General features: G+C 38.2%; 1 protein-coding gene across 4 annotated transcripts in view; it reads left to right on the forward strand.

Annotated features, from left to right (window-relative positions):
• The first annotated feature begins 8,658 nt into the window (after positions 1 to 8,658).
• The window catches only part of VGLL3 (vestigial like family member 3), a 48,917-nt gene continuing 36,665 nt past the window's right edge, over positions 8,659 to 20,910 (forward strand). Inside the window, exon 1 of one of the 4 annotated variants that reach the window (XM_084876101.1) lies at positions 8,659 to 9,453. In XM_084876101.1, coding sequence (XP_084732227.1) covers positions 9,328 to 9,453 — 126 coding nt within the window. In that variant the 5' untranslated portion in view covers positions 8,659 to 9,327. Of the gene's footprint in view, positions 9,454 to 9,649; positions 9,774 to 10,406; positions 10,530 to 20,910 lie in introns of those variants that run through there. The other 3 variants (XM_084876104.1, XM_084876102.1, XM_084876103.1) reach the window with 3 other exon arrangements.

Consider the following 20,910-nt stretch of genomic DNA (forward strand, 5'->3'; position numbering starts at 1 on the left):
TGGTGGGGGAAAAGACCACACAGACTGGCACACAGTGCTGGAGGGTAAAAGCCGCGAGCTTCTGCTCTTACTCTGGCTCTTTTATCTTTTCTTTCTTTTTTCTTTTTTTCTCTTTAAATCCTTGCTTTTGATTACTAAGTCCAGATCATAGGATCACCCAATTGGGGACACTCTTAAGAGACTGCTAGGGAAAGTTGTTTTTGTGGAACCTGGGGATCAGAGTGGGGAAAAACAATTAGAATTATCTCTGAGGCATCCCATTGCCCCAAACCAGTATTAAGTGTGACAGGAAAAACAAGATATAAACACTAGCTAGAGAGGACCTATAGACCAGGAGGTCAGTCCAGAAACACTGCCACCCAGGGGTTGAAACACAAATTGACTCTTGTGTAAACACAAATAAAGGATTATAAGAAACAAAGAAGTACTGCCTGCTTGAAAATCAGGATTGTGGCTTACAATACTGAGGAGCAGTGGAACACAGGGAACTTTATTTAATATTGTCCTGACTAGGAAACAAGTGTGCCAAACAGAAGAGTAGAGGAAGTGGATTATCTTTACCACTGCACATTTTCATTTTCATTTTTTTCATATTTTACTTAAGAAGCTTAATTTTTCTTTTTTCCTCACTTGATTTTACCTTTTTAATTATTACATTTTATTTTCAACTAGTATTATTACAACTACTATGTTACCTTTTTTTTTAAGTGTCATTTTATTTTCTCTTTATTTTATTTTGGGATTAGTGTTCTACATTCTATTTTCATCTTTCCTTTAGCATCATTTTACTCTATCTCAACTTTATCTTTATGCTAACACTATCTTCCTCACTTTCCCCCTTTTGTTGTCCTGTTTCTCTTATTCTATAGATTTAGATTTTCCTTATTCCTTCATTTTACCCCATGTTAAAAATTCATCCTACTTATATATCTAATTTCCAATTCCCTGCTCTAAGTCCATACACACCTCTTTCTTCCCTTTCTCTGCTATCCAACATTTCCCCCCCTCTCTGTCCTTTTGTGGATGTTTGCTTATTGTTGATTATATAGTTTTTTTTAATGCTTATTTGTGAGATTGTTTTTCTTTCTTTCTTTTCTTTCTTTTTTTTTTGTTTCTGTTTTTCCTCACCTTGCTTGATATTAGTTGTTGTTTGCATTTTGCATTCATCTCTAGGTATTTGTTGCTTGTAATTGTTGGCATTAGTGGCTGTTAGAGTTTTCTTCCTATATAAATAGTTTTTCCCCCTCTTCTTTTATATCCTCTTTATTTTCTCCCTTATTATCTTTTCCTTTTCTCAATCCTGAATACATTGATGTTCAGTGCCTTGTGCATTGTGCCTTGTTGTGTTGTATTTTTGCCTTTAAACCAATGCAGGAGAGAGAGAACTACATAACCAAACACCTGGAGAAGAGAGATCATGGGAAGACAAAGAAATAGCCCGAGTATGAAAGAAAATGAGGCATCACCCGAAAAGGAAGTAAACGAAATGGAGGCAAATAACATGTCAGAGAAAGAATTCACAAAAATGGTTATAAGGTGTCTAAAAAGAATGGAAGACAAATTCAACAATGTGTGTAAGAACCAAGAGGAAATGAAGAAGAACCAAGAAGTAATGAAAAATGACTTCACTGCTATAAACCAATAGAAAGCATCAATAGTAGACTAGAAGAAGCAGAGGACCACATAGGTGAGCTAGAAGATAAGGTAGGAAAAAAAAAAACCAAGTAGAGCAGCATCTAGAAAATAAATAAATAAAAAACAGGAGGAGAGCCTAAGGAAACTTTGGGACAACACAAAAGAAAACAACATCCACATAATAGAAATTCCTGAAGGAGATAAAACTAAGGAAGGAATAGAAAACCTATTTGAAGAAATAATGACAGAAAACTTTCCTGATATAGGGAAGAAAAAACTCACACAAATCCAAGAAGCTCACAAAGTCTCAAACAAAATGAACCCAAAAGACAGATGCCAAGGCATATTATAATTAAATTGGCAAAAACACCAATGACAAAGTAAGAATCTTAAAAGGTGGCCATAGAAAAACAGAAAGTTACCTACTAAGGATCCCCCATCAGACTAGCAACTAATTTCTCAACAGAAACATATCAGGCCTGAAGGGAATGGAATGAAATATAAAAAATCATGCAAAGGAAGGGTCTGATTCCAAGAATACTATCAATTGGATAGTAAGGCTATCAATCCCAGCAAGGCTATCAATCAAAATTGAGGGTGAAATCAGGAACTTCAAAGAAAAAAAAAGGACTAAGGGAGATTATTACCACCAAACCAGCAATGCAAGGAATGTTTAAGGGTCTGCTTTAAAAAAAGAAGAAGAAGAAGAAGAAGAAGAAGAAGAAGAAGAAGAAGAAGAAGAAGAAAAGAAAAGAAAAGAAAAGAAAAAGGAAGTGAAGAAGGAGCACAGGGGTAAAGAATAAAAATGGTGACAAACAAGTTCCTATCAATAATAACTTCAAATGTAAATGGATTAAATGTTCCAATAAAAAAAGTAAGGTAATTGGATAAGAAAACATGACTCATATATCTGCTGTCTACAGGAAACCCACCTCAGAATAAAAGACACACTCAGACTGATGGTGAAGGAATGGAAAAAGGTTTTACAGGCTAAAGCAAATGAAAGAAAAGCTGGGGTAGCAATACTTATATCTGACAAATTAGATCTCAAAGTAAAGGACCTAATAAGAGATAAGGAAGGCCACTTCATAATACTAAAGGGAGCAATCCAATGAGAAGAAATAACTCCGGTAAACATAGACACACCCAATACAATTGCACCCAAATACATAAAAACAAACAAAAATCAAACAAACAAAAAAACTTCAGGAGGATATCAAGGGAGAGGTTGACAACAATACAATCATAGTAAGATAATTGAATACCCAACTCTCACCATTGGACAAATCCTCTAAACAAAAAATCAGCAAAGACACATCAATCTGAAATGATTCACTAGACCAGATGGAATTAATTGACATTTTCAGAACATTTCACCCCACAGCCACAGAATATACATTCTTCTCAAGTGCATATGGGGTCATTTTCAAAGATAGACCATAAATATTGGGTCACAGTCAAAATTTCTTAAAATTTAAGAAGTTAGAAATCATATCCAGCATGTTCTCATATCCAATGGCAAAAACTGGAAATCAAGTATAATAAAAACAATCAAACACCTGGAGGCTAAATAGCATGCTATTAAGTAATGGCTGAGTTACCAGAGAGATCAAAGAAGAAATAAAAAAATATCATGGTAACAAATGACAATGTAAACAGAACAATCCAAAATCTATGGGACACAGTGAAAGCTGTCTTGAGAGTTCATAGCTCTACAAGCTATTGCACAAAACAAGAAACAATGGTAATAAATTACCTAACCCTACAACTCAAAGAGTTAGAAAGAAAGCAACAAGAAAAGCCCAGTGTAAGCAGAAGGAAGGAAATAAGAAAGATCAGAGCAGAGATAAATGACATAGACAAAGAACAACAACAAACAAACAAACAAACAAACAACAATTAAAAAGATCAACAAAACCAAGAGCTCTTTTCTGGAAAGGATAAACAAGATTGATGAACCTTTAGCCAGGCTCACCAAGCAGGAAAGAGAGAGGACCCAAGTAAACAAAATTAGAAATGAAAGAAGAGAAATAACAACAGATCCCACAGGAAGACAGAGGATTGTTAAAAATTAATATGAACAACTCTATTCCAACAAACTGGACAACTTGGAGGAAATGGACATATTCCTAGAAAAATACAACCTTCCAAAACTCAATAAGGAAAAATCTAACAATCTTAATAGGTTAACAACTATGGAAGAAATTGAAGTAGTCATCATAAAGCTTCCAGCAAACAAAAGCTCAGGGCTAGATGGTTTCACAGGAGACTTTTACTGAACATTCAAGGAAGAACTAAAACCTATCCTCTTCAGATTATTCCAAAAAATCCAAGTTGAAGGAACACTTCTAAGCTCATTCTTTGAAGTCAGCATCACCCTAATACCAAAACCAGATAAAGACAACACAATGAAAGAGAATTACAGGCCAGTATCCCTCATGAACATAGATGCCAAAATCCTCAACAAAAATCTAGCAAATTGGATCCAGTAGTATATCAGAAATATCATATACCATGACCAAGTGGGATTTATCCCAGCAATAGAAGTATGATACAATATCCATAAATAAATATATGTGAAACATCACATAAAAAATGAGAGATAAAAATCACATAGACATATCAATTGATGCAGAAAATGCATTTGACAAAATACAACAACTTTTCTTGATAAAACTCTTAATAAGGTGGGAATAGAAGGATCAGATCTCAACATAATAAAAGCCATATATGACAAACCCACAGCCAACATCATACTAAATGGGCAAAAAGTAAAACCATTTCCCCTAAGAACAGGAACAAGGCAGGGATGCCCATTCTCACCACTCCTGTTCGACATAGTACTGGAAGTATTAGCCATTGCGATTAGACAAGAAGAAGAAATGAAAGGCACCCAAATTGAAAAAGAAGAAGTAAAATTGTCCTTATTTGCAGATGACATGATATTGTACATAAAAAACCCTAAAGACTCCATAAAAATTATTAGGCTTAATAAATGTAGCAGGATACAAAATTAAAGCCAAGAAATCTATAGCATTTCTATACACCAATAGTGAACTTACAGAAAGAGAGACTAAAAAAAGAAATCTCATTTATTATCACACCAAAAATATTATAATACCTAGGAATAAACTTAACTAAGAAGTTAAAAGAGCTATGTGCAGAAAACTACAGGACACTGAAAAAAAGAGATAGAGGAGGACATAAATAGATGAAAGATCATACCATGTTCATGGATTGGTAGAATCAACATCATTAAAATATCCATATTACACAAAGCAATCTATAGATTCAATGTACTCCCCATTAAAATACCAAGGGTATATTTCACAAACCTAGAAAAAACTCTTCAAAAATCCATCTCTAATAATAATAATAATAATAATAATAATAATAATAATAATAAAGACCTCAAATAGCTGCAGCAATCCTGAAAAAGAAAAACAAAGTAGGTGGGATCTCAATACCAGATTTCAAGCTATATTACAAAGCCACTGTTCTCAAAACCGTCTGGTACTTGCACAAGAACAGATCTATAGACCAATAGAATAGAATAGAATAAAGAACCCAGAAAATGACCCAAACCACTATGCTCAATTAATATTTGTCAAAGGAGTCATGAATAGACGATAGAGTCAAGACAGTTTCTTTTATAAATGGTGTTGGGAAAATTGGGCAGACACATGCAAAAAAATGAAACGACCACCAACTTACACCGTACACAAAAATAAACTCAAAATGGATAAAGGACTTAAACTTAAGACAGGAAACATAAAAATACTAGAGGAATCCACAGGCAGTGAAATCTTAGACATATACCGAAGCAATTTCTTCACTAATACAGCACCTAGGGCAATGGAAAATAAAGAGAAAATAAACAAATGGGACTACATCAAAATAAAAAGCTTTTGTACAGCCAAAGAAATCATCAACAAAACAACAAGAAAGCTCACTGCATGGGAGAACATATTTGCCAATGTCATCACTGATAAGGGTTTAATCTTCAACACTTACAGGGAACTCATACAACTTAACAAAAGGAAGATAAACAATCCAATAAAAAATTGGGCAATAGACTTAAATAGGTACGTTTTGAAAGAAGACCAAAGGAAGGCCAAGAGACATGAAAACAGTCTCAAAGTCACTAATTATATGAGAGATGCAAATCAAAACTACAATGTGGTACCATCTTACAACTGTCAGAATGGCTATCATCAACAAATCAACAAACAAGAGCTGGAGGGGATTCGGAGGGACTAAAAAGAACCCTTGTGCACTGCTAATGGGAATGCAAACTGGTGCAGGCACTTGGAAAAGAGTATGGAGTTTCCTCAAAAAACTGAAAAATGGAACTTTCATTTGAACCAGTAATCCCACTTCTAGGAATATATCCTAAGAAACTGCTAACACCAGTCAGAAAGGATAAATGCACCCCTATGTTCATAGCAGCACAATTCACCATAGCTAAAACTTGGAAACAGCCTAAATGCCCATTAGCAGATGAATGGATTAGAAAACTATGGTACATTTACACAATGGAATACTACACTGCTGTAAAAGAGAAGGAATTCTTACCATTTTCAGCAGCATGGATGGAACTGGAGAGCATTACGCTAAGTGAAATAATCCAGGCAATGAAAAAAAATTACCACATGACCTCACTCATTTATGGAAAATAAAGAACATTATAACCTGATGAATAAAACGATAGATGCAGAGGCAGTGAAGCATCAAACAGACTGTCAAATTACAGCAGGAAGGCTGGAGAGTGTTAGGGAGGAGAGGGGATATAGATCAACCAAAGGATTTGTATGCATGCATATAAGCACAACCAATGGTCACAAGACACTGGGGGTGGGTAGTGGGATGAGGGCATGCACCAGGTAGTAGAGGAGGCTGAGGGAAGGCAATGGAGGGGTGGGGGGAAGAGACTTATATACTACTATTTGTAATACTTTAAACAATAAAATAAAATAAAATAAAAAAAGAGTTGAGGAGAGAGAATCAGTAGAAATAACAAAGTTGGGACCAAGTGGACTCTAAAAAAGGGAGGAGTATTGATTAACTCCCAGAATTCTAGCTTAGCAATTGGTGAGTGGGAGTCTAATACCTGAGGAGCAGAATGAAGAAGAGGGTCACTTTGTGGGAGTGGAGAAACTACTAGTGCTGTTATGACTGAGGTTCCTATGGAATATCTATGTGTAGCCATCCAGACATAAAGCTGAAGAGATGAATCTGGAATATAGGAAAAGGGTGTAAACAGGGAATGTCAATTTGGGAAAAGGCAGTAATAAACATTTTAAAGAGATTCTTGTATATCTTTTTATATGCTTTTATTGATTTTAGAGAGAGAGGAAGGAAAAGGGATAGAGAGAGAAACATCGATATGAGAGAAATACACAAATCAGTTGCCTCCCATTAAACGTGCAACTTGGGCAAGTGTCCTGACAGGGGATCAAACTGGTGACCTTTTGGTGTATGGGATGACACTCAACCAACTGAGCCACACTGGGCAGGGAAAATTCTTATACAACTAATTGATAGGAAAATTGCTCCACTACAAAGAACACATTTACAGCCCAAACTGTTTAAGCCCTTAACATATTTTTAACATTCGACGAATGAAAGAATGGGTGAGTGAATGAGAGCTGTATGAGAAGCTAAAAGTTCCTATACAATTTTTATAGTTTGTTTAAGTGTATGAGTTTGTTTATGTGTAACTGTATATGTATGTGTCTGTGTTGTTATACATACGCACCTATATAAAATTAATAATATATATTGGTGCTATATATCTGCACTAGTCTGACATCTGACATGATGGCCATCTTGAATACCAAGACTAGGAGGCTTAAACAACAGAAACTTACACTCTCACAGTTTTGGAGACTAAAAGTCCAAGATCAAGGTGCTCTCAGGATTGCTTGTTGGTGAGACCACTCTTCCTGGCTGGTAACCTGTGCCTTCTCACTGGGTTCTCACAAGACCCTTCCCCTGTCAGCACAGAGAAAGATAAGGGGTGTATTTTTCTTCTAAGGTCACCAGTCCTAGGTTAGGACCCCACCCTATGGTCTAGAATTCAGTGTATCCCAAACTTTTGACATATGTGTACCCCTTCTATAATTTTCGTAACGCTGAGTACCCCTCGTACTCATGAGAACGTAGAATTAGGCGCGCAGATAAGCATGGTGCAGTGCATATACCCACCAAACTCCGGTGCAACGTGTACCCCCACCAAACTCTTCCTGTACCCATGGAACGGGAAGATGACTCTAATTTCCTCCTTATTGGCCCTGTTTCTAACTAGTCACATGGGGCTTAGGGCTTCAATTTATGGACCTGGGGGTGGGCCACAGTTCAGTCTACAGTTCAGTACACTTGACATCCAGAAGGGCTTTCTCTGACAAAGGATAGTCTCTGTGGAAACAAAAGAACTTGCTATGTCAAAACACGATACCTATGGATGGGGGCTTGGGGAGAGGGGACGGTGGGCGGGGGCCAGGATCTTTCTGTTAAAGTTCAGGGGTAGAGTTTACTTATTTATAAAGTAAATAATTCTTTTCTGCTTTATCTGATTGTGTAGCAATTTCTACAACAGATTTTCTTTTTCCTTTTAGGGAAGGCTATAAGTCACTCGCCCATAGATAAACCCTTAAAGAGTAGCTGAATGAGTAACATGGATTGTTACTCCACATCGCTCTATGGAAAGCAGGCTGGACAAGCCAGAAAGGGTTGCCATCTGCCAAGAATGGCATACCACCAAGGTGCAAACGTAGAGCGGAGATTGCTTGTTGAGCACTGTGTTTCATTCCTGGCATGCGCGCACTTGTAATAAAGTTAACTTTCACTTATGGTTATAGTGAATGGAGGGGATATCCAGGTTTCCTTGGAGCCCTTTCTGCTTTTCCTCTGCGCTCCCAGCGTCCCTCAGGCCCTGGCCTCTCCCTCCGGTTCCCAGAGAAAGCTCCTTGGGGAGGGCAGACCTCGCCGGCAGCCAGGTGGCTGAGACGGAGACGGGGTGGGAACCTCGGAGCTCCGAGGGCGCGGAGCCTCTGCATGCCATTCCCCTCCCACCCCGTCCCAGGGCCCGGAGGCGGAGAGGCTGCAAACTCCGCTCCAATCCGCAGCCGGCCCTTCAGAGGTCCCCCCCGCCAGTGACCCGCCCGCGGACAGAGTTGGAGGAACTTCTCGGGCGCTCAGAGCCCCAGCCCCGGGAGGCCGAGCGCTCCCCCCGCCCCAGCACCCCCACTCTCTCCGCCCCTGCCCCCCAGCCCGGAGCGCAGGGACAGGGCAGCCGGCCCCGCACATCGCGTGTCTGCAAACCGGAGCCGCGCCGCCCGGGCTAAGGGCTGCAGCGGGCGCTGCCTGGGAGCCGCTGCCCTCCCGGACCCGCGCTGCCATGCCCCCGCTGGGTGCCCGGGCCGCTGTGTGAGCGCGGGCGAGGGGACCTGCGCGGGGGCTGAAGATGAAGGTGCCCGCGCACGGGCTCCCGCTCACCGCCCAGCCCTGCCCAGCCCGCGCCCCGCACGGAGCCCGCGGCCGCGGGGGACCCGCCTGCGCCGCCGCCGCCGCAGCAGCAGCAGCTGGAGCAGCGACAGAGGCGGCGGCGGCTGCGCCCGCGGAGCGAGCGCCCCGATCGGCGGCGGCGGCGGCGGCGGCGGCAGCTCAGGGACCGCCGCTGCCCCGGCTGCCATGAGTTGTGCGGAGGTGATGTATCACCCCCAGCCGTATGGAGCGCCCCAGTGTCTGCCCAACCCAGTGGCAGCCGCAACCTGCCCCACAGCCTGCTACCACCCGTCGCCCCAACCTGGCCAGCAGGTGAGTCATGGGCCAGGCAGCCGGCCGGGGGCGGGGCGGGGCGGGGGCCGGGGGCGCCCGGAGCGTGGGGCCCGTGGCGCGGGGGATGCTCCGGGACCGACGGGAGCGCCCGGGGCAGACATGGCTCGGGAGGGAGGAGGCGAGGCTGCGGGCAGGGAGCGCGGCGGGGCGGGCGGGCGGCGGGGCTGGGAGGGAGGCTCTACCTGGCCGGGGGCTCCGGGGAGTGTGGTCGCCGGCACTCAGAGGCGCCCCTCCTAGCCAGCCTAGCGCCTAGGGCTCAGTTCTCTGGAACTCACCAAAGGCATCTGTCCTAGGAGTATGTGAGTAAACTTCCCTTCAACCAAATATTTTGTTTCTTTTGGAAAGGTGGAGGAGTGTTTCAGGGTTTTCTTGATTGAGGGGATGAAATGTGTCCCTGACTTAGGGGACGTAGCCTTACCTGGACCGGGAGCTCAGGGAATGGGGGTTTTTAAGGTAGAAAACGGTGTGGAGTAATGTCTGTCAAACGCTACCATAACTTCTTTGCAGAGTGTGTCTTCTTATGACTACCACTTTAGGGGACAGGGATTAATCCCCAAGTTCCTCATTCACTTTTTTTTTTTTTTTAAAGATTAAATTTATTTGGGCAACAATGGTTTCATAAAGTTAAATGTCTCAGCTGTACAATTCTTTGATACATCGTCTGTATATTGCTTTGTGTGCTCACCACCCAAGGCTAGTCTCCTGTCACCATATAGTCTACCCCTGTACCCTCACCCCACCCGCATTCATCCTGCATTCCACCAAAGCAGGGAGGTGTTAGAGTTCAGCCTGTTGGAAGTAGTGTGTGTGTGTGTGTGTGTGTGTGTGTGTGTCCCCTTCTGGCCAAGAGGTGGCCTTGGATCAGGGTTCTCTCCCAGGTCAAGAGTGACTGAGAATGCTGTTAATGAAAGGGGTTCGGGACCCAGGGGAGATGATATAGTTCTTCAGAAGAGAGAGTCCGATTCTGGGGAAGTTGGCACTCAGTACCCCTGGCTACTCCTCTCCGGACACCAGCACAGTGTGCCAAGGCTTAGTTAGTGCTGCGCAGGACACATGTGAGTGCTGGCTCCGGGTTATACCAAAGCAGGGTCCTCAGACCCTCGGGATTAGAGTGGGTTGATTTGGTGAGACTTAAAAAACACACTTATGAGGAAACTAGAAAAGGTTAGAAAATTATAATCTACTGAATTTATTGATCTGTTTTAAGTTTTTCAAGAACTATGCTTTATGGTAGTCTTAAGGCGTTGGCTCCTTAGTTAATCTGGCCTTTTAATTTCTGTATTTTTCTTTTCCTCTGTCTCTTTGCTAGATTTGTGGTGCTACTCTTTGGGAAGAAATCATAACTTCTGTTTAGAATTAAGGGACTGTGAAATTCATCTGACTCGGAAAGGGTGCATGCCTCAGATTTTTCTGCCACACAGTGAGGTTCGCAAGGACCGACTAAGACCAACAAGGAAGGAACACGGTTTTCTTGTTATCATTTTTATTATTTAATATGCAGCAAGTTCAGCATCTCAGAAAAGATTACTTTTAGGGAGGAGGATGGGAAAACATTTTGTAATTTGTGGTCAAGGGTGACAGAGTGAAACATTTTGGTTATGCTGTTTGTCTTTTTTTTTGGCTTTAAATATAAAATATATAAATAATGAAGAAAACTATTTAGAACAAGTTAGGGAGTGAGGCAAAGAGGTGCTGGGTATCAGTTTCTGTGTTTAATAAACACTGTCCCAGTTGACACACCCTTTCCTCCTCTCCTTGCTTCCATCGCAGAGACAGTAGAGGCCCTCAATTATCAGTTGGAATGTGGATGTGCAACAGACTCAAACTTTACTGAACATTCAGCAAGGTATTTTTCCTCATAAAAAATACCTTAAGCTAGTAGATGTGGATAAGGTTTTATTTTCTAGAGTTGTGAAAATAATTCCATTAAAATATGAAGGATCTGTGACCGGTGTTAGAACTATAATACTTCTTTGGGCTAGAGTATAAAATTTAATATCAGAAACATTATAAATTACAAGCCACAGCATTTAGCTTTCAATAAAAAACAACTCCAGTCCTTTACCTAACATTTGCAATAGCCCTGAGACTCCATCCCAAAATCTCATTCTTTTGCTAAGACCATCAATAAACTGAAGAATGAGCTCTCTCTGTTGCCTGACTTGTCAACATTGGCAAGAGGCACATATTAGTAAATAATGGACATCTTCCGCTGTACCTTGGAATTCTGTAGATTTTGTTTGAATAGATGTGTGGTGGAGTTGACCTAAATAAGTTAGTTGTGCTTGCAAATTTGTATGTTGCTTTTACCAAAATGGTTTGTTCGAGATTATTTTATTTTATTTTTTTAGTCAAGTAAAGAAACTATTTGCCTATAACTGGCTAACAAATGAAAAAGAGACTTGCTAGTATAACTATTGTTCCTTTACTGTCAGGAGTTTATTTTGATGACCTATATTTTCTATTGGAAAAAAAGAGTAAATCAGGAAATTCTTATCAGGCTGACAGCGTTTTTTAGACTGTGTGGTGCGTGGGTGAAGTGGGACTGATACTGACTTGGCCCCAATGTAGTCATCTGAGAATACATATTTTGGTTGTTTTTGCATTCCATAAGGTTTTATCATTATTATCCATGAAGATCATTTTCTCCGTACATGGGAAGTGACCCCTAATAGCATCTTGCCTGTGAGACAAAAATAAGGGCTACATCTTCTACCACATTTAAACATTTGATTTGTTGAGGAGAAAAAAAAGAGGGTAAAAGCAGGAAAAAAAAATGATAAAGTTATTAATAAAGTGTAATGGTTATTAATAGAATATTAGAAAACACAGTACTAAAGTTTTATATGACTTCTGTATTCAATTGTAGTAGTGTATCTTTGAACTGATTTTTTTCTCAAACCTATATAGCTCTGAAGTTCTTGTAAATTGGTGTATACTTTAAAATGGTTCATTATGATGGATTTTTAAACATAGGTATATTTGTCCTCTTAATCTATGATCATACAGTTGAAAAAATTTTTGGAACACTAGAACTTCATACTCCAGATATGTGTAGTTTTCAAGTTTTTCCTCACAGCACAAATATGCACTTAAATTTTTAAGCTAAGATTTTTATTGAAGATATGTGTTGTAGGTGAGTAATAGGTTAGTACTGTAAAGCCATAGATAACTGCAATGTGTTACCTAGGTGTACAGTAGATTAAATGAATCCAAGTAATATGCAAATATGTCTGGGTTAATTTTGTAGGCCCTGGTGTTAATTCCCAGGAATTGCATGGCTATGCATGAATCTTGCAGTGTTCTCTGTAGAGTCAGGATTTGCCAAGGGATGCTAAACTCCCTGGCCCACCATCTCATTGTAGCCTTACTACATCAGCCCCTGACATCTCATGAGAACTCGTCTTTCAGCACATGCTCTGAAGGCATGATGACACTGCAGAACGTGTGTAGAGAGGAATGCACTTGTATTCTAACAGTGACAGTAGGAACCAAGAAAAAAATTCAAAATATGTGTCAGGAAACATTGAGGGAAATGATTCTCTTCATACCCAGTGGATTTCTCATCTTAAGTGAAGACAGTCCGTTGTTCTCTGACCCCGCCCTGCCCTCTATAATCATAATGTTAATCTCAGGAAGATGCTTAAAGCAAAACTTTTAGAATTGTATAGTTTGTCGATGGGGTAGTGAAAGCTGAGAACAATAGCTAGTTTTCTAATTGGACGTAGGACTTTTTAACAATCATACTTTGGGCTTCAAGTAAGTGCACGTTTACTCTGTCCTCTTCAAAGATGACAGTCGCTGATTGCATCTTTCACTTGAAAGAATTCAATGCCCTTAGGGGACATAACTCCAGTTATAAATTTCTAAGAGTTTAAACTCTTTCTGGACTCTTCTACCTCGGTTAGGTCATAAAATCTCTCTGAGATTCTGTTTGTCAGAGGAAAAAACTGGAAAAACATGCCTCAAGACCTCCTCTTACAAACAGGAACATGGATAGTCTTAGGACTCCGATGCCTCGCCAAATATCTCAAAGCTAATTGGTGACCAAATTAGAACCTTCAGAATCCCCTGCTCCCCAATGTAGCATCTTTCTACCATGCCATGCAGAATCCCAAGATATATATATATTTTTTGCTATTGCACAATAAGCTTATTCTTGTCTTTCGCGCTCCAAATCAACTTCTTGATAAAGAAGATTAATATGCAGTAGATTCTTTGGCCTTGGAACTTGAAATTCTTTCCAAGTCCTTGGTAGTGTACTTTTTTAGTTTAGGCATTCCAAAGTCCTTTTGCAAGCATTTGTATTATGCTAATGACTTTTGCTATCCATGTTGCATCCTTTGTTGATGAAGTAGGCTATCCACTTAGCAAATGAACATTTATTTATTTAAAATAGTATGCGAGAAGTGGTATTAACAGTCAGCTTTAAGTGCCTCATATTTCATTGCTATTCTAACATAAGTTTAGATTCATGAAGAAGAAAGAATACAATTATATCTTAGGTAGTTTCAATACACAGTCCACTTATTTATGGTGCAGGACCTAATTTTTTTGCAACTGTAAACAAGGACTTAAGTGGGTTTATAAGAATTCATCCAGGACTTTCTTTGACAAAAAACAGCCCTTATAATTCCACACCACACAAATTTACTTGACTGCAGAGACTTAGGCGCTTAATTTACCTCACAGTTTTATGCTTCCAATAACTTTGCAGCCAGAAAATTCAAAGCTAGGAATGAAAATTAAACTTTAAAATAACTAACTGAACTGTTGTCTCCGGCAGTCAACCAGAATGAAGATTACAATAATGATAGTAAAGACAGGCTTGAAATCTATAAAATCATTCTGAGTGATGGAAACCAAATTTCAGGACAAGGTAACACTCTGAAAATTTGAGGGTTTTTTTTTTTATAAATGCAAGGAAGCCCCACTTCACCAAGCACATACTAAGTCTCATAATGTTGGGGATGGCAGGGGCATGTCCCATACCAAAGGAAATGAGAGTGTTCAGAACCAACCTGTCCACTGACTTGTTGGGCTATTACAGAAAAGATACTGAGCTTAACCCAATAGGCAGTATGTACATTTCTGTCTTATGTTTCTCTGCAAAGGGAATTTTCTGTGAGACTAAAAATATTATGCTCAGAATGCTTAAGACAGATCCTAAAACAAATTTGTGAGTTAGATGACTATCATTCTAAAACTTGGGTGCTTAACCTAGATAAAATTCCCACAGATCCTGTTTCCAGTTATTGTAAAAAAAGAAACACAAAAACCCAGTCTGGCTGGTCTGCCTCAGCTATATATTGGTTGAGCACACCAATGAACCAAGAGGGTACTGATTTGATTTCCGGTCAGGGCACATGCCTGGTTTGCAGGCATAATCCCCAGGAGGGGGTGTGCAGGAGGCAGCCAATCAATGATGTTTCTTTCTCATTGATGTTTCTATCCATTCCTCTCCCTTCCTTTTCCTCTCTCTAAAAAAATAATAAATCATAACTAATACATCTAGTAATGGAAAATAACTTAAGATATTATTTTCAGAAAAATATTGTTTTATAACCCAGCGATTCCACTTCTTGGGAATATATCCAAAGAAACCCAAAATACTAATTTGAAAGAATATATGCATCTTTATGCTCATTAGAGTGTTATTTACATAGCCAAGATTTGGAAGCAGCTCAGTTTCCCATCAGTTGATGAGTGGATTAAAAAGCCATGGTACATTTATACAATAGAATACTACTTGGCCATAAAAAAGAAGGATATCTTATCTTTTATGACAACATGGGTGGACCTAGAGGGTTTTATGCTAAGTGCAAGTACCATATGATTTCATTTATATGTGGAATCTAAGGGATAAAATAAACAACAACAAAGAATAGACACAGACTCAAAGATACAGAGACCGAATTGACAGTTTTCAGAGGGAAAGGGGTTGGAGGGCTGGGTCAAAAAGGTGAAGGGATTAAGCAGTACAAATTAGTAGTTGCAGAATAGCCACAGAAATGTGGATTGCAGCATGAAGAATATAGTCAATAATGTTGAAATAACTGGGTATAGGGCCAGGTAGGTGCTTGGGGCAGCAGGGGGACCGATCTTAGAGTGCATGGTTTTCTGAAACTGGTGTGGAATGGTATTGAATGTAAACTATGGTTGGAAAATAATAAATATTACTTTAAAGAGAAAAGAGAAAGAAACAAAGCTCTCTGATACTTGAATATGAGTCTCTGGCAGATACAAGCAAAGGAAATACTTGGGGAGGGACAGAACTGTGCCTTGAATCTTTCAAAACACATTTCCTTAAGCAGCTGATTTTCTGCTTTAACTATCCATTTAGGAAGACCCTAAGAGTGCCTTGAACCAGTGGACCCAAACATCTGCTGCTAGACACAAGTCATTAACGCCATATTTATAGATAGTTCAGTGGATACCAGATTTATGCCAATAATTTACAAGTGTGGTCTTAACTGGGATAACTGAACTATTTTTCACTTATTTCTTATTTTAATATAGGAAAAAGAGAATGACCTAAAGTAAACAGGTGTCTTTAGTGCTCTTAAAAGTGTATTATTTTAGTATTCCAAAACACTTGTCCATGTGGGATTTAGTCGGGGGCCTCAAAAGATGCAGTATTTCTTGTTACTGTGAAGACAGATAAAAGAAGTACCGAAAATAATTCCTGGGAATCAGGCTAGATGACCCATGTCTGGAAATGAATTAGTCTTCAATGGTCTGTAGGGTGTTTTTGGCTAGTGTCCTGCAAAATCAGATGAGGCAGCCAATGGAAGAAACAAAATTAAGTGTGAATTTTTCTAGAGCTCCAGCATGTTGCTTATTAGGATATAGAATTGGACCAGACCTATAATATAATCAAGTCAAAATTCCTCATTTTCAGAAGAGGAAGTTGAGGGCCAGAGGGTTACCCAGACTCATGGACAAGTTTTGGTTAAATCCTTTCTCCTATTGCAGTCCTTCCTATTGTGTTCCCTTCCCATCTAGCTTTCCTTAGAAACAAGAAAACAATTAGTAACTTCCCTAACATTACCTGCTTATTTTTCTTATTTTAAAATTTTTTGAGCATTAGCTTCTTGAAGAAGTATAAACAATTAGCCAATAGATAAACCACAAGATTTCCTTTACTTTCTATTGCCCTTACAATGCTTTCCCAACTACAAGTTTAGAGGTAGGCTATGACTGTGATCTTTGTGGCTCCAAGTCTATGCATAATTACTGACACAAAATAGAAATTAATAGACAGTTCAATGAATAACAGATACATCTTTAAAAACTGAAATCATGCCCTGAAGTCTTGTAATAATAGTTTATGCAAATATACCAGAAATTTATACATTGGAACTAGTGTTTCATTCATAGCAGTCAGTTTGAGAGAGAACACATACTTTTATTTCATGATTGTTGCTTAGACAATTTTGGGAATGAAAATTTTGAAATTCTCTCTAAGCCTGTGGCATATTTTTTTGAACATCCTCAAAACTTGAAAATGTTCATCCTTGGAGGAGATGGGCTTGAAAAGAAAAAGGGTTTGATTTTTTATCATGACCAGAATCATTGAAAATAGCTGATCATGTTAATATTATTTTTGGTTTGCTTCTTACTACTGTTAAGAACAAAACAAATTAAAAATAGCAAACAAATAGAATCTCAAAGTGTGACTAGGCTTCACAAACTGACTCAGCTCACTGTTCCCAAAAAGATTTCCAGAAAAATGGTAAGCAATTGCATGATGTATCTGACTGGTCAAGGGGACAATACATGTTTAGATACAGAAGTTCAGTTTTATCAATATACATAATGAAGAATACTGCATTTCTTAATAGTCATACTTCCGATATATGTTTACTAATTGTATTAATGTTATAGATAACTTTAGACTCCCCTTACTTAGCATGTGATGCCATGCTGACTCTGAGCATCTGCCTATTCAATTAAAATAAATATCCTATAAAGATGCCATCTGTTTTCTCTGTACATGCTTGTAGGTAGCTAGTTAGAAGTAGGTTCTAGTTCTAATGCTGCTATTAGTAGTTAGATGACCCTAGCCAAGTAATTCAGTTTTTGCATATGTAAATTGTGAATAATTATTCAAAATGTAGTTGAGAGAGTTAATAAAAAATAGGAAATGTGTGGCATATCTTCTTTCTCCTGTCCGCCCTCCCATAACCTGATTTCTCCTCTTCCAAATAGGCTAAGGATCAAAATTTCATGTCTGTCTGGGTTATTTTTTAAATCTGTTATTCAAATGAATTCAGAAAAAATATGATCAAAGAGCAATGTGCTATTTCTATAGACTTTACAATTTTGAAATAGTTTCTTCTGGCTAGTATTATAGTAAAGCATATTTTGGACATACAATTGTTGCATTTAGAGAAGATAGTCGAAAGAGAAAAAAAAAAAAAAGAAAGAAAGAAGCAAAAAGCTGTTTCAAAATATCCAATGATTCATTAAAATACTTTTGTTTCCTTAGGAAAAAAGTTTCCACATATGCACAGTAATCATTTGGCTTTTCTTAGGCTTAAGCCTTGGGGAGTTAGTGGTATTTGGCTCCTGACATGGAAGTCTTTCTCTTGTCAGACAAACCCTTTTCCCTGCACATTCCTGTGCAAGTTTGTTCTGTTGCGCCTGATGGCAGGCTGCGAGGTGGCTGGGTAGGGTTTGCACTGGCCAGCGGCCTCCCGCACACCCCTGGCTCCTTTAACCTCTTCCTGAGGCGGTCCGAGCTCTGTGGCTAATCACTTGCTCATTGTTTCTCTTTACTTGAATGTCATTTACCTGGACAAAAGCCGTTACTATGAGATGGAAATGGACCAATTAATGTGCATTAAATAAATCAACTTGTAGTTTTTGAGGTCCCTTTGGATGGGTTCTTTATTTTTGCTAATGACTCTTCAGGGTTTCATAAGAAAAGCAAGAACATTTCTGAGAGATTTGACTCTTTTTTAGGGAATGAGTGTGCATTTTGAGAAAAAATATGAACTAGATTGCTTTTCAATGTTGTTTCGAGAAATTTAGGTTTTGATGATTTGAGATTTATTCTCAACATTTTGAACTTCCTATATTCTCAAGAAAGAAGGTAACACTAAGGAAGTTTCATTCCAGGGGACAAACACCAAGGTGATACAGAAAAGTGCACACGAGTAACATAGTTTTTAAAAAGGGCAAAGCATTGATTTACTGTCTAACTTAGACTCTAAAGCACAGGTCATGGAAAGTAGCTGAGACTGGAGTCCATGGAGAAGAATATTAGGATGCTGTGAATGTCAGCATATCGATGAATTGCTGTTTACATTCTGTGTTCTATTTTCTTCATGCTCAGACTCAGTGTTTGAAAATGTATGCAAATTAAATGTTAGCATTTTAGGTAGCTATTAAGGCCATTTGGCTACTTTAGAATTTTCCCTTTAAACATTGATGTTGGTGGTAAGGCTATAAGTGTGTGTGTGTGTGTGTGTGTGTTGTAAATGTAAATGTTTAAATTGATTCACTCTAATTTGTGAAAATTGCCCCAACTTAATCTGATAATATATAGAGGGAATGAATGATAGATATGCCTTTTTTACTCCTCATTGGTAAATATGTCATAGGCTCCATTTTCATTTTATTTCTTTGATCGTCTCCAGCCAAATTTGTTTAATTAGTAGACCTGCCTTAAAGAGTTGGGAGAACAATAACAAAAAAAAGAAGTATATTTTATAATAGTTCCAAACATTTTTATTTACATAGAAGAGTCAATATAGACATTTTAGTAGAATCACATGTTTTTGCATATCAAAAGAAATACTATATTAATATATATTCACATGAATGCTTATGTGCATAGGCAGACATATTACATTTATGTATATGCTATATAAAGAATATAGGGAATCAATGTGTCCATCGACAAAATAATGATTTTTAGAAAATAGATTAATAAAAGGCATTATGATACAGTAGCAGTTTTGCTCCATTTCCCCATTTTATATTGAAAAGTATGTAATATTTAGATTTATTTATTTGTATCAAGCCATTCAACAATGGTTTAAAAAGAAAAACATAAAATTAGTTTGCAATGATCAAATTCTCTCATCTTAAATAAATAGTAAATGTATACACAAATTCAACTACTATCAATTAAAAATTAAAAAAATATATTATTGGTATAGGTCATAATACTCCACTACATTTATATCAGGATTTGCAGCTTAAAATATAAAAATTTAGTTTTATTTCATTTCAAAATTGATTGCTAATTGAGATAAAATAACTCATCGCCTTCTTTGTTAACACAGTCAGGATTACATTGAAAACAAATGAAACAATAGCTGTGAAACTCAATTCTCACAAACTAATGCTGAATTAGACATTAACAGAAAATTAAAATCAGTTTCATAGATAGTAATGAACTCTTGTGGACAGTGAAGCTACTCTGTAGATTAGATTTAATTTCCTTCCCATATAAAAACTGCTTCTTTCTAATATGCCAGAGTATTAAGCAAAGAGAGTGTGCATATGCTTAACATGGTATGACTTCAAGTAAATGCCCATGTCCCCAGAGAAACAGGACTGTTTTTTAACTAACAAATCATAATATTCATTTACTTTTATAACAGAATTTAAAGTTAGGAGTAACTTTAGAGGTCATTTAGATCAATCCTCTCATTTAAACATTTTTACTTATTGATTGATTTTATAGAGAGAAGAGAGAGAAAGATCAATTTATTGTTCCACCCACTTCTGCATTCATTGGTTGCTTCTTATATGCTCCAATGAGGACTGAACCTGACAGAGGACTGAACCTGTAACCTTGGCAGTCCTTGGCATAGTGGATCATCAGTTCCCTCATTTTATATATAACTAATGCTACCATGGTGTTTTTACTAATGAAATTAACTATAAATATGTTCAAATTTGTGCAAAGAGACTATAAGAAATATAACCACTCAATTGTTACAACCATCTATTCACCATCAAACATACACACTCACAGAAATGAATTATCTATTTGTGAATAGATAATCAAAGTGCTAATTACATTGATACACATTTTAAACAAAAAAAGTCAATACAAATATTTATAAATAGCGGCCCCAAAATAAAATGCAGTTGCTTATAATATACCTGAACATTTCAGGACTCACCTCACACAAGAACAACATAGTCACTGCTAGGGGAAAGAGTTTAGTTTATTGAATGAAATATTTATAATCTGTGGCTACAGGTTTTGAAGCTTAGAAACATAAGAGTTGGAGTTATGTATTTTGATTACATTTGCAAAATTATGTGATTACTGAGTATTCTAGAATGATTCATTTTTTCTACTCATTCATTTTCCAGCATGCATTTTCCCCCTAAATTAAAAACATGATATGACAAAGGATTAAGTTTTACAGGTATATAGATGATAGAATGTTCATTCTGTCTTTAGGATAA

Source organism: Pipistrellus hanaki (assembly GCF_964339955.1).
Source record: "Pipistrellus hanaki genome assembly, chromosome: 2".
Classification (NCBI taxonomy): domain Eukaryota; kingdom Metazoa; phylum Chordata; class Mammalia; order Chiroptera; family Vespertilionidae; genus Pipistrellus; species Pipistrellus hanaki.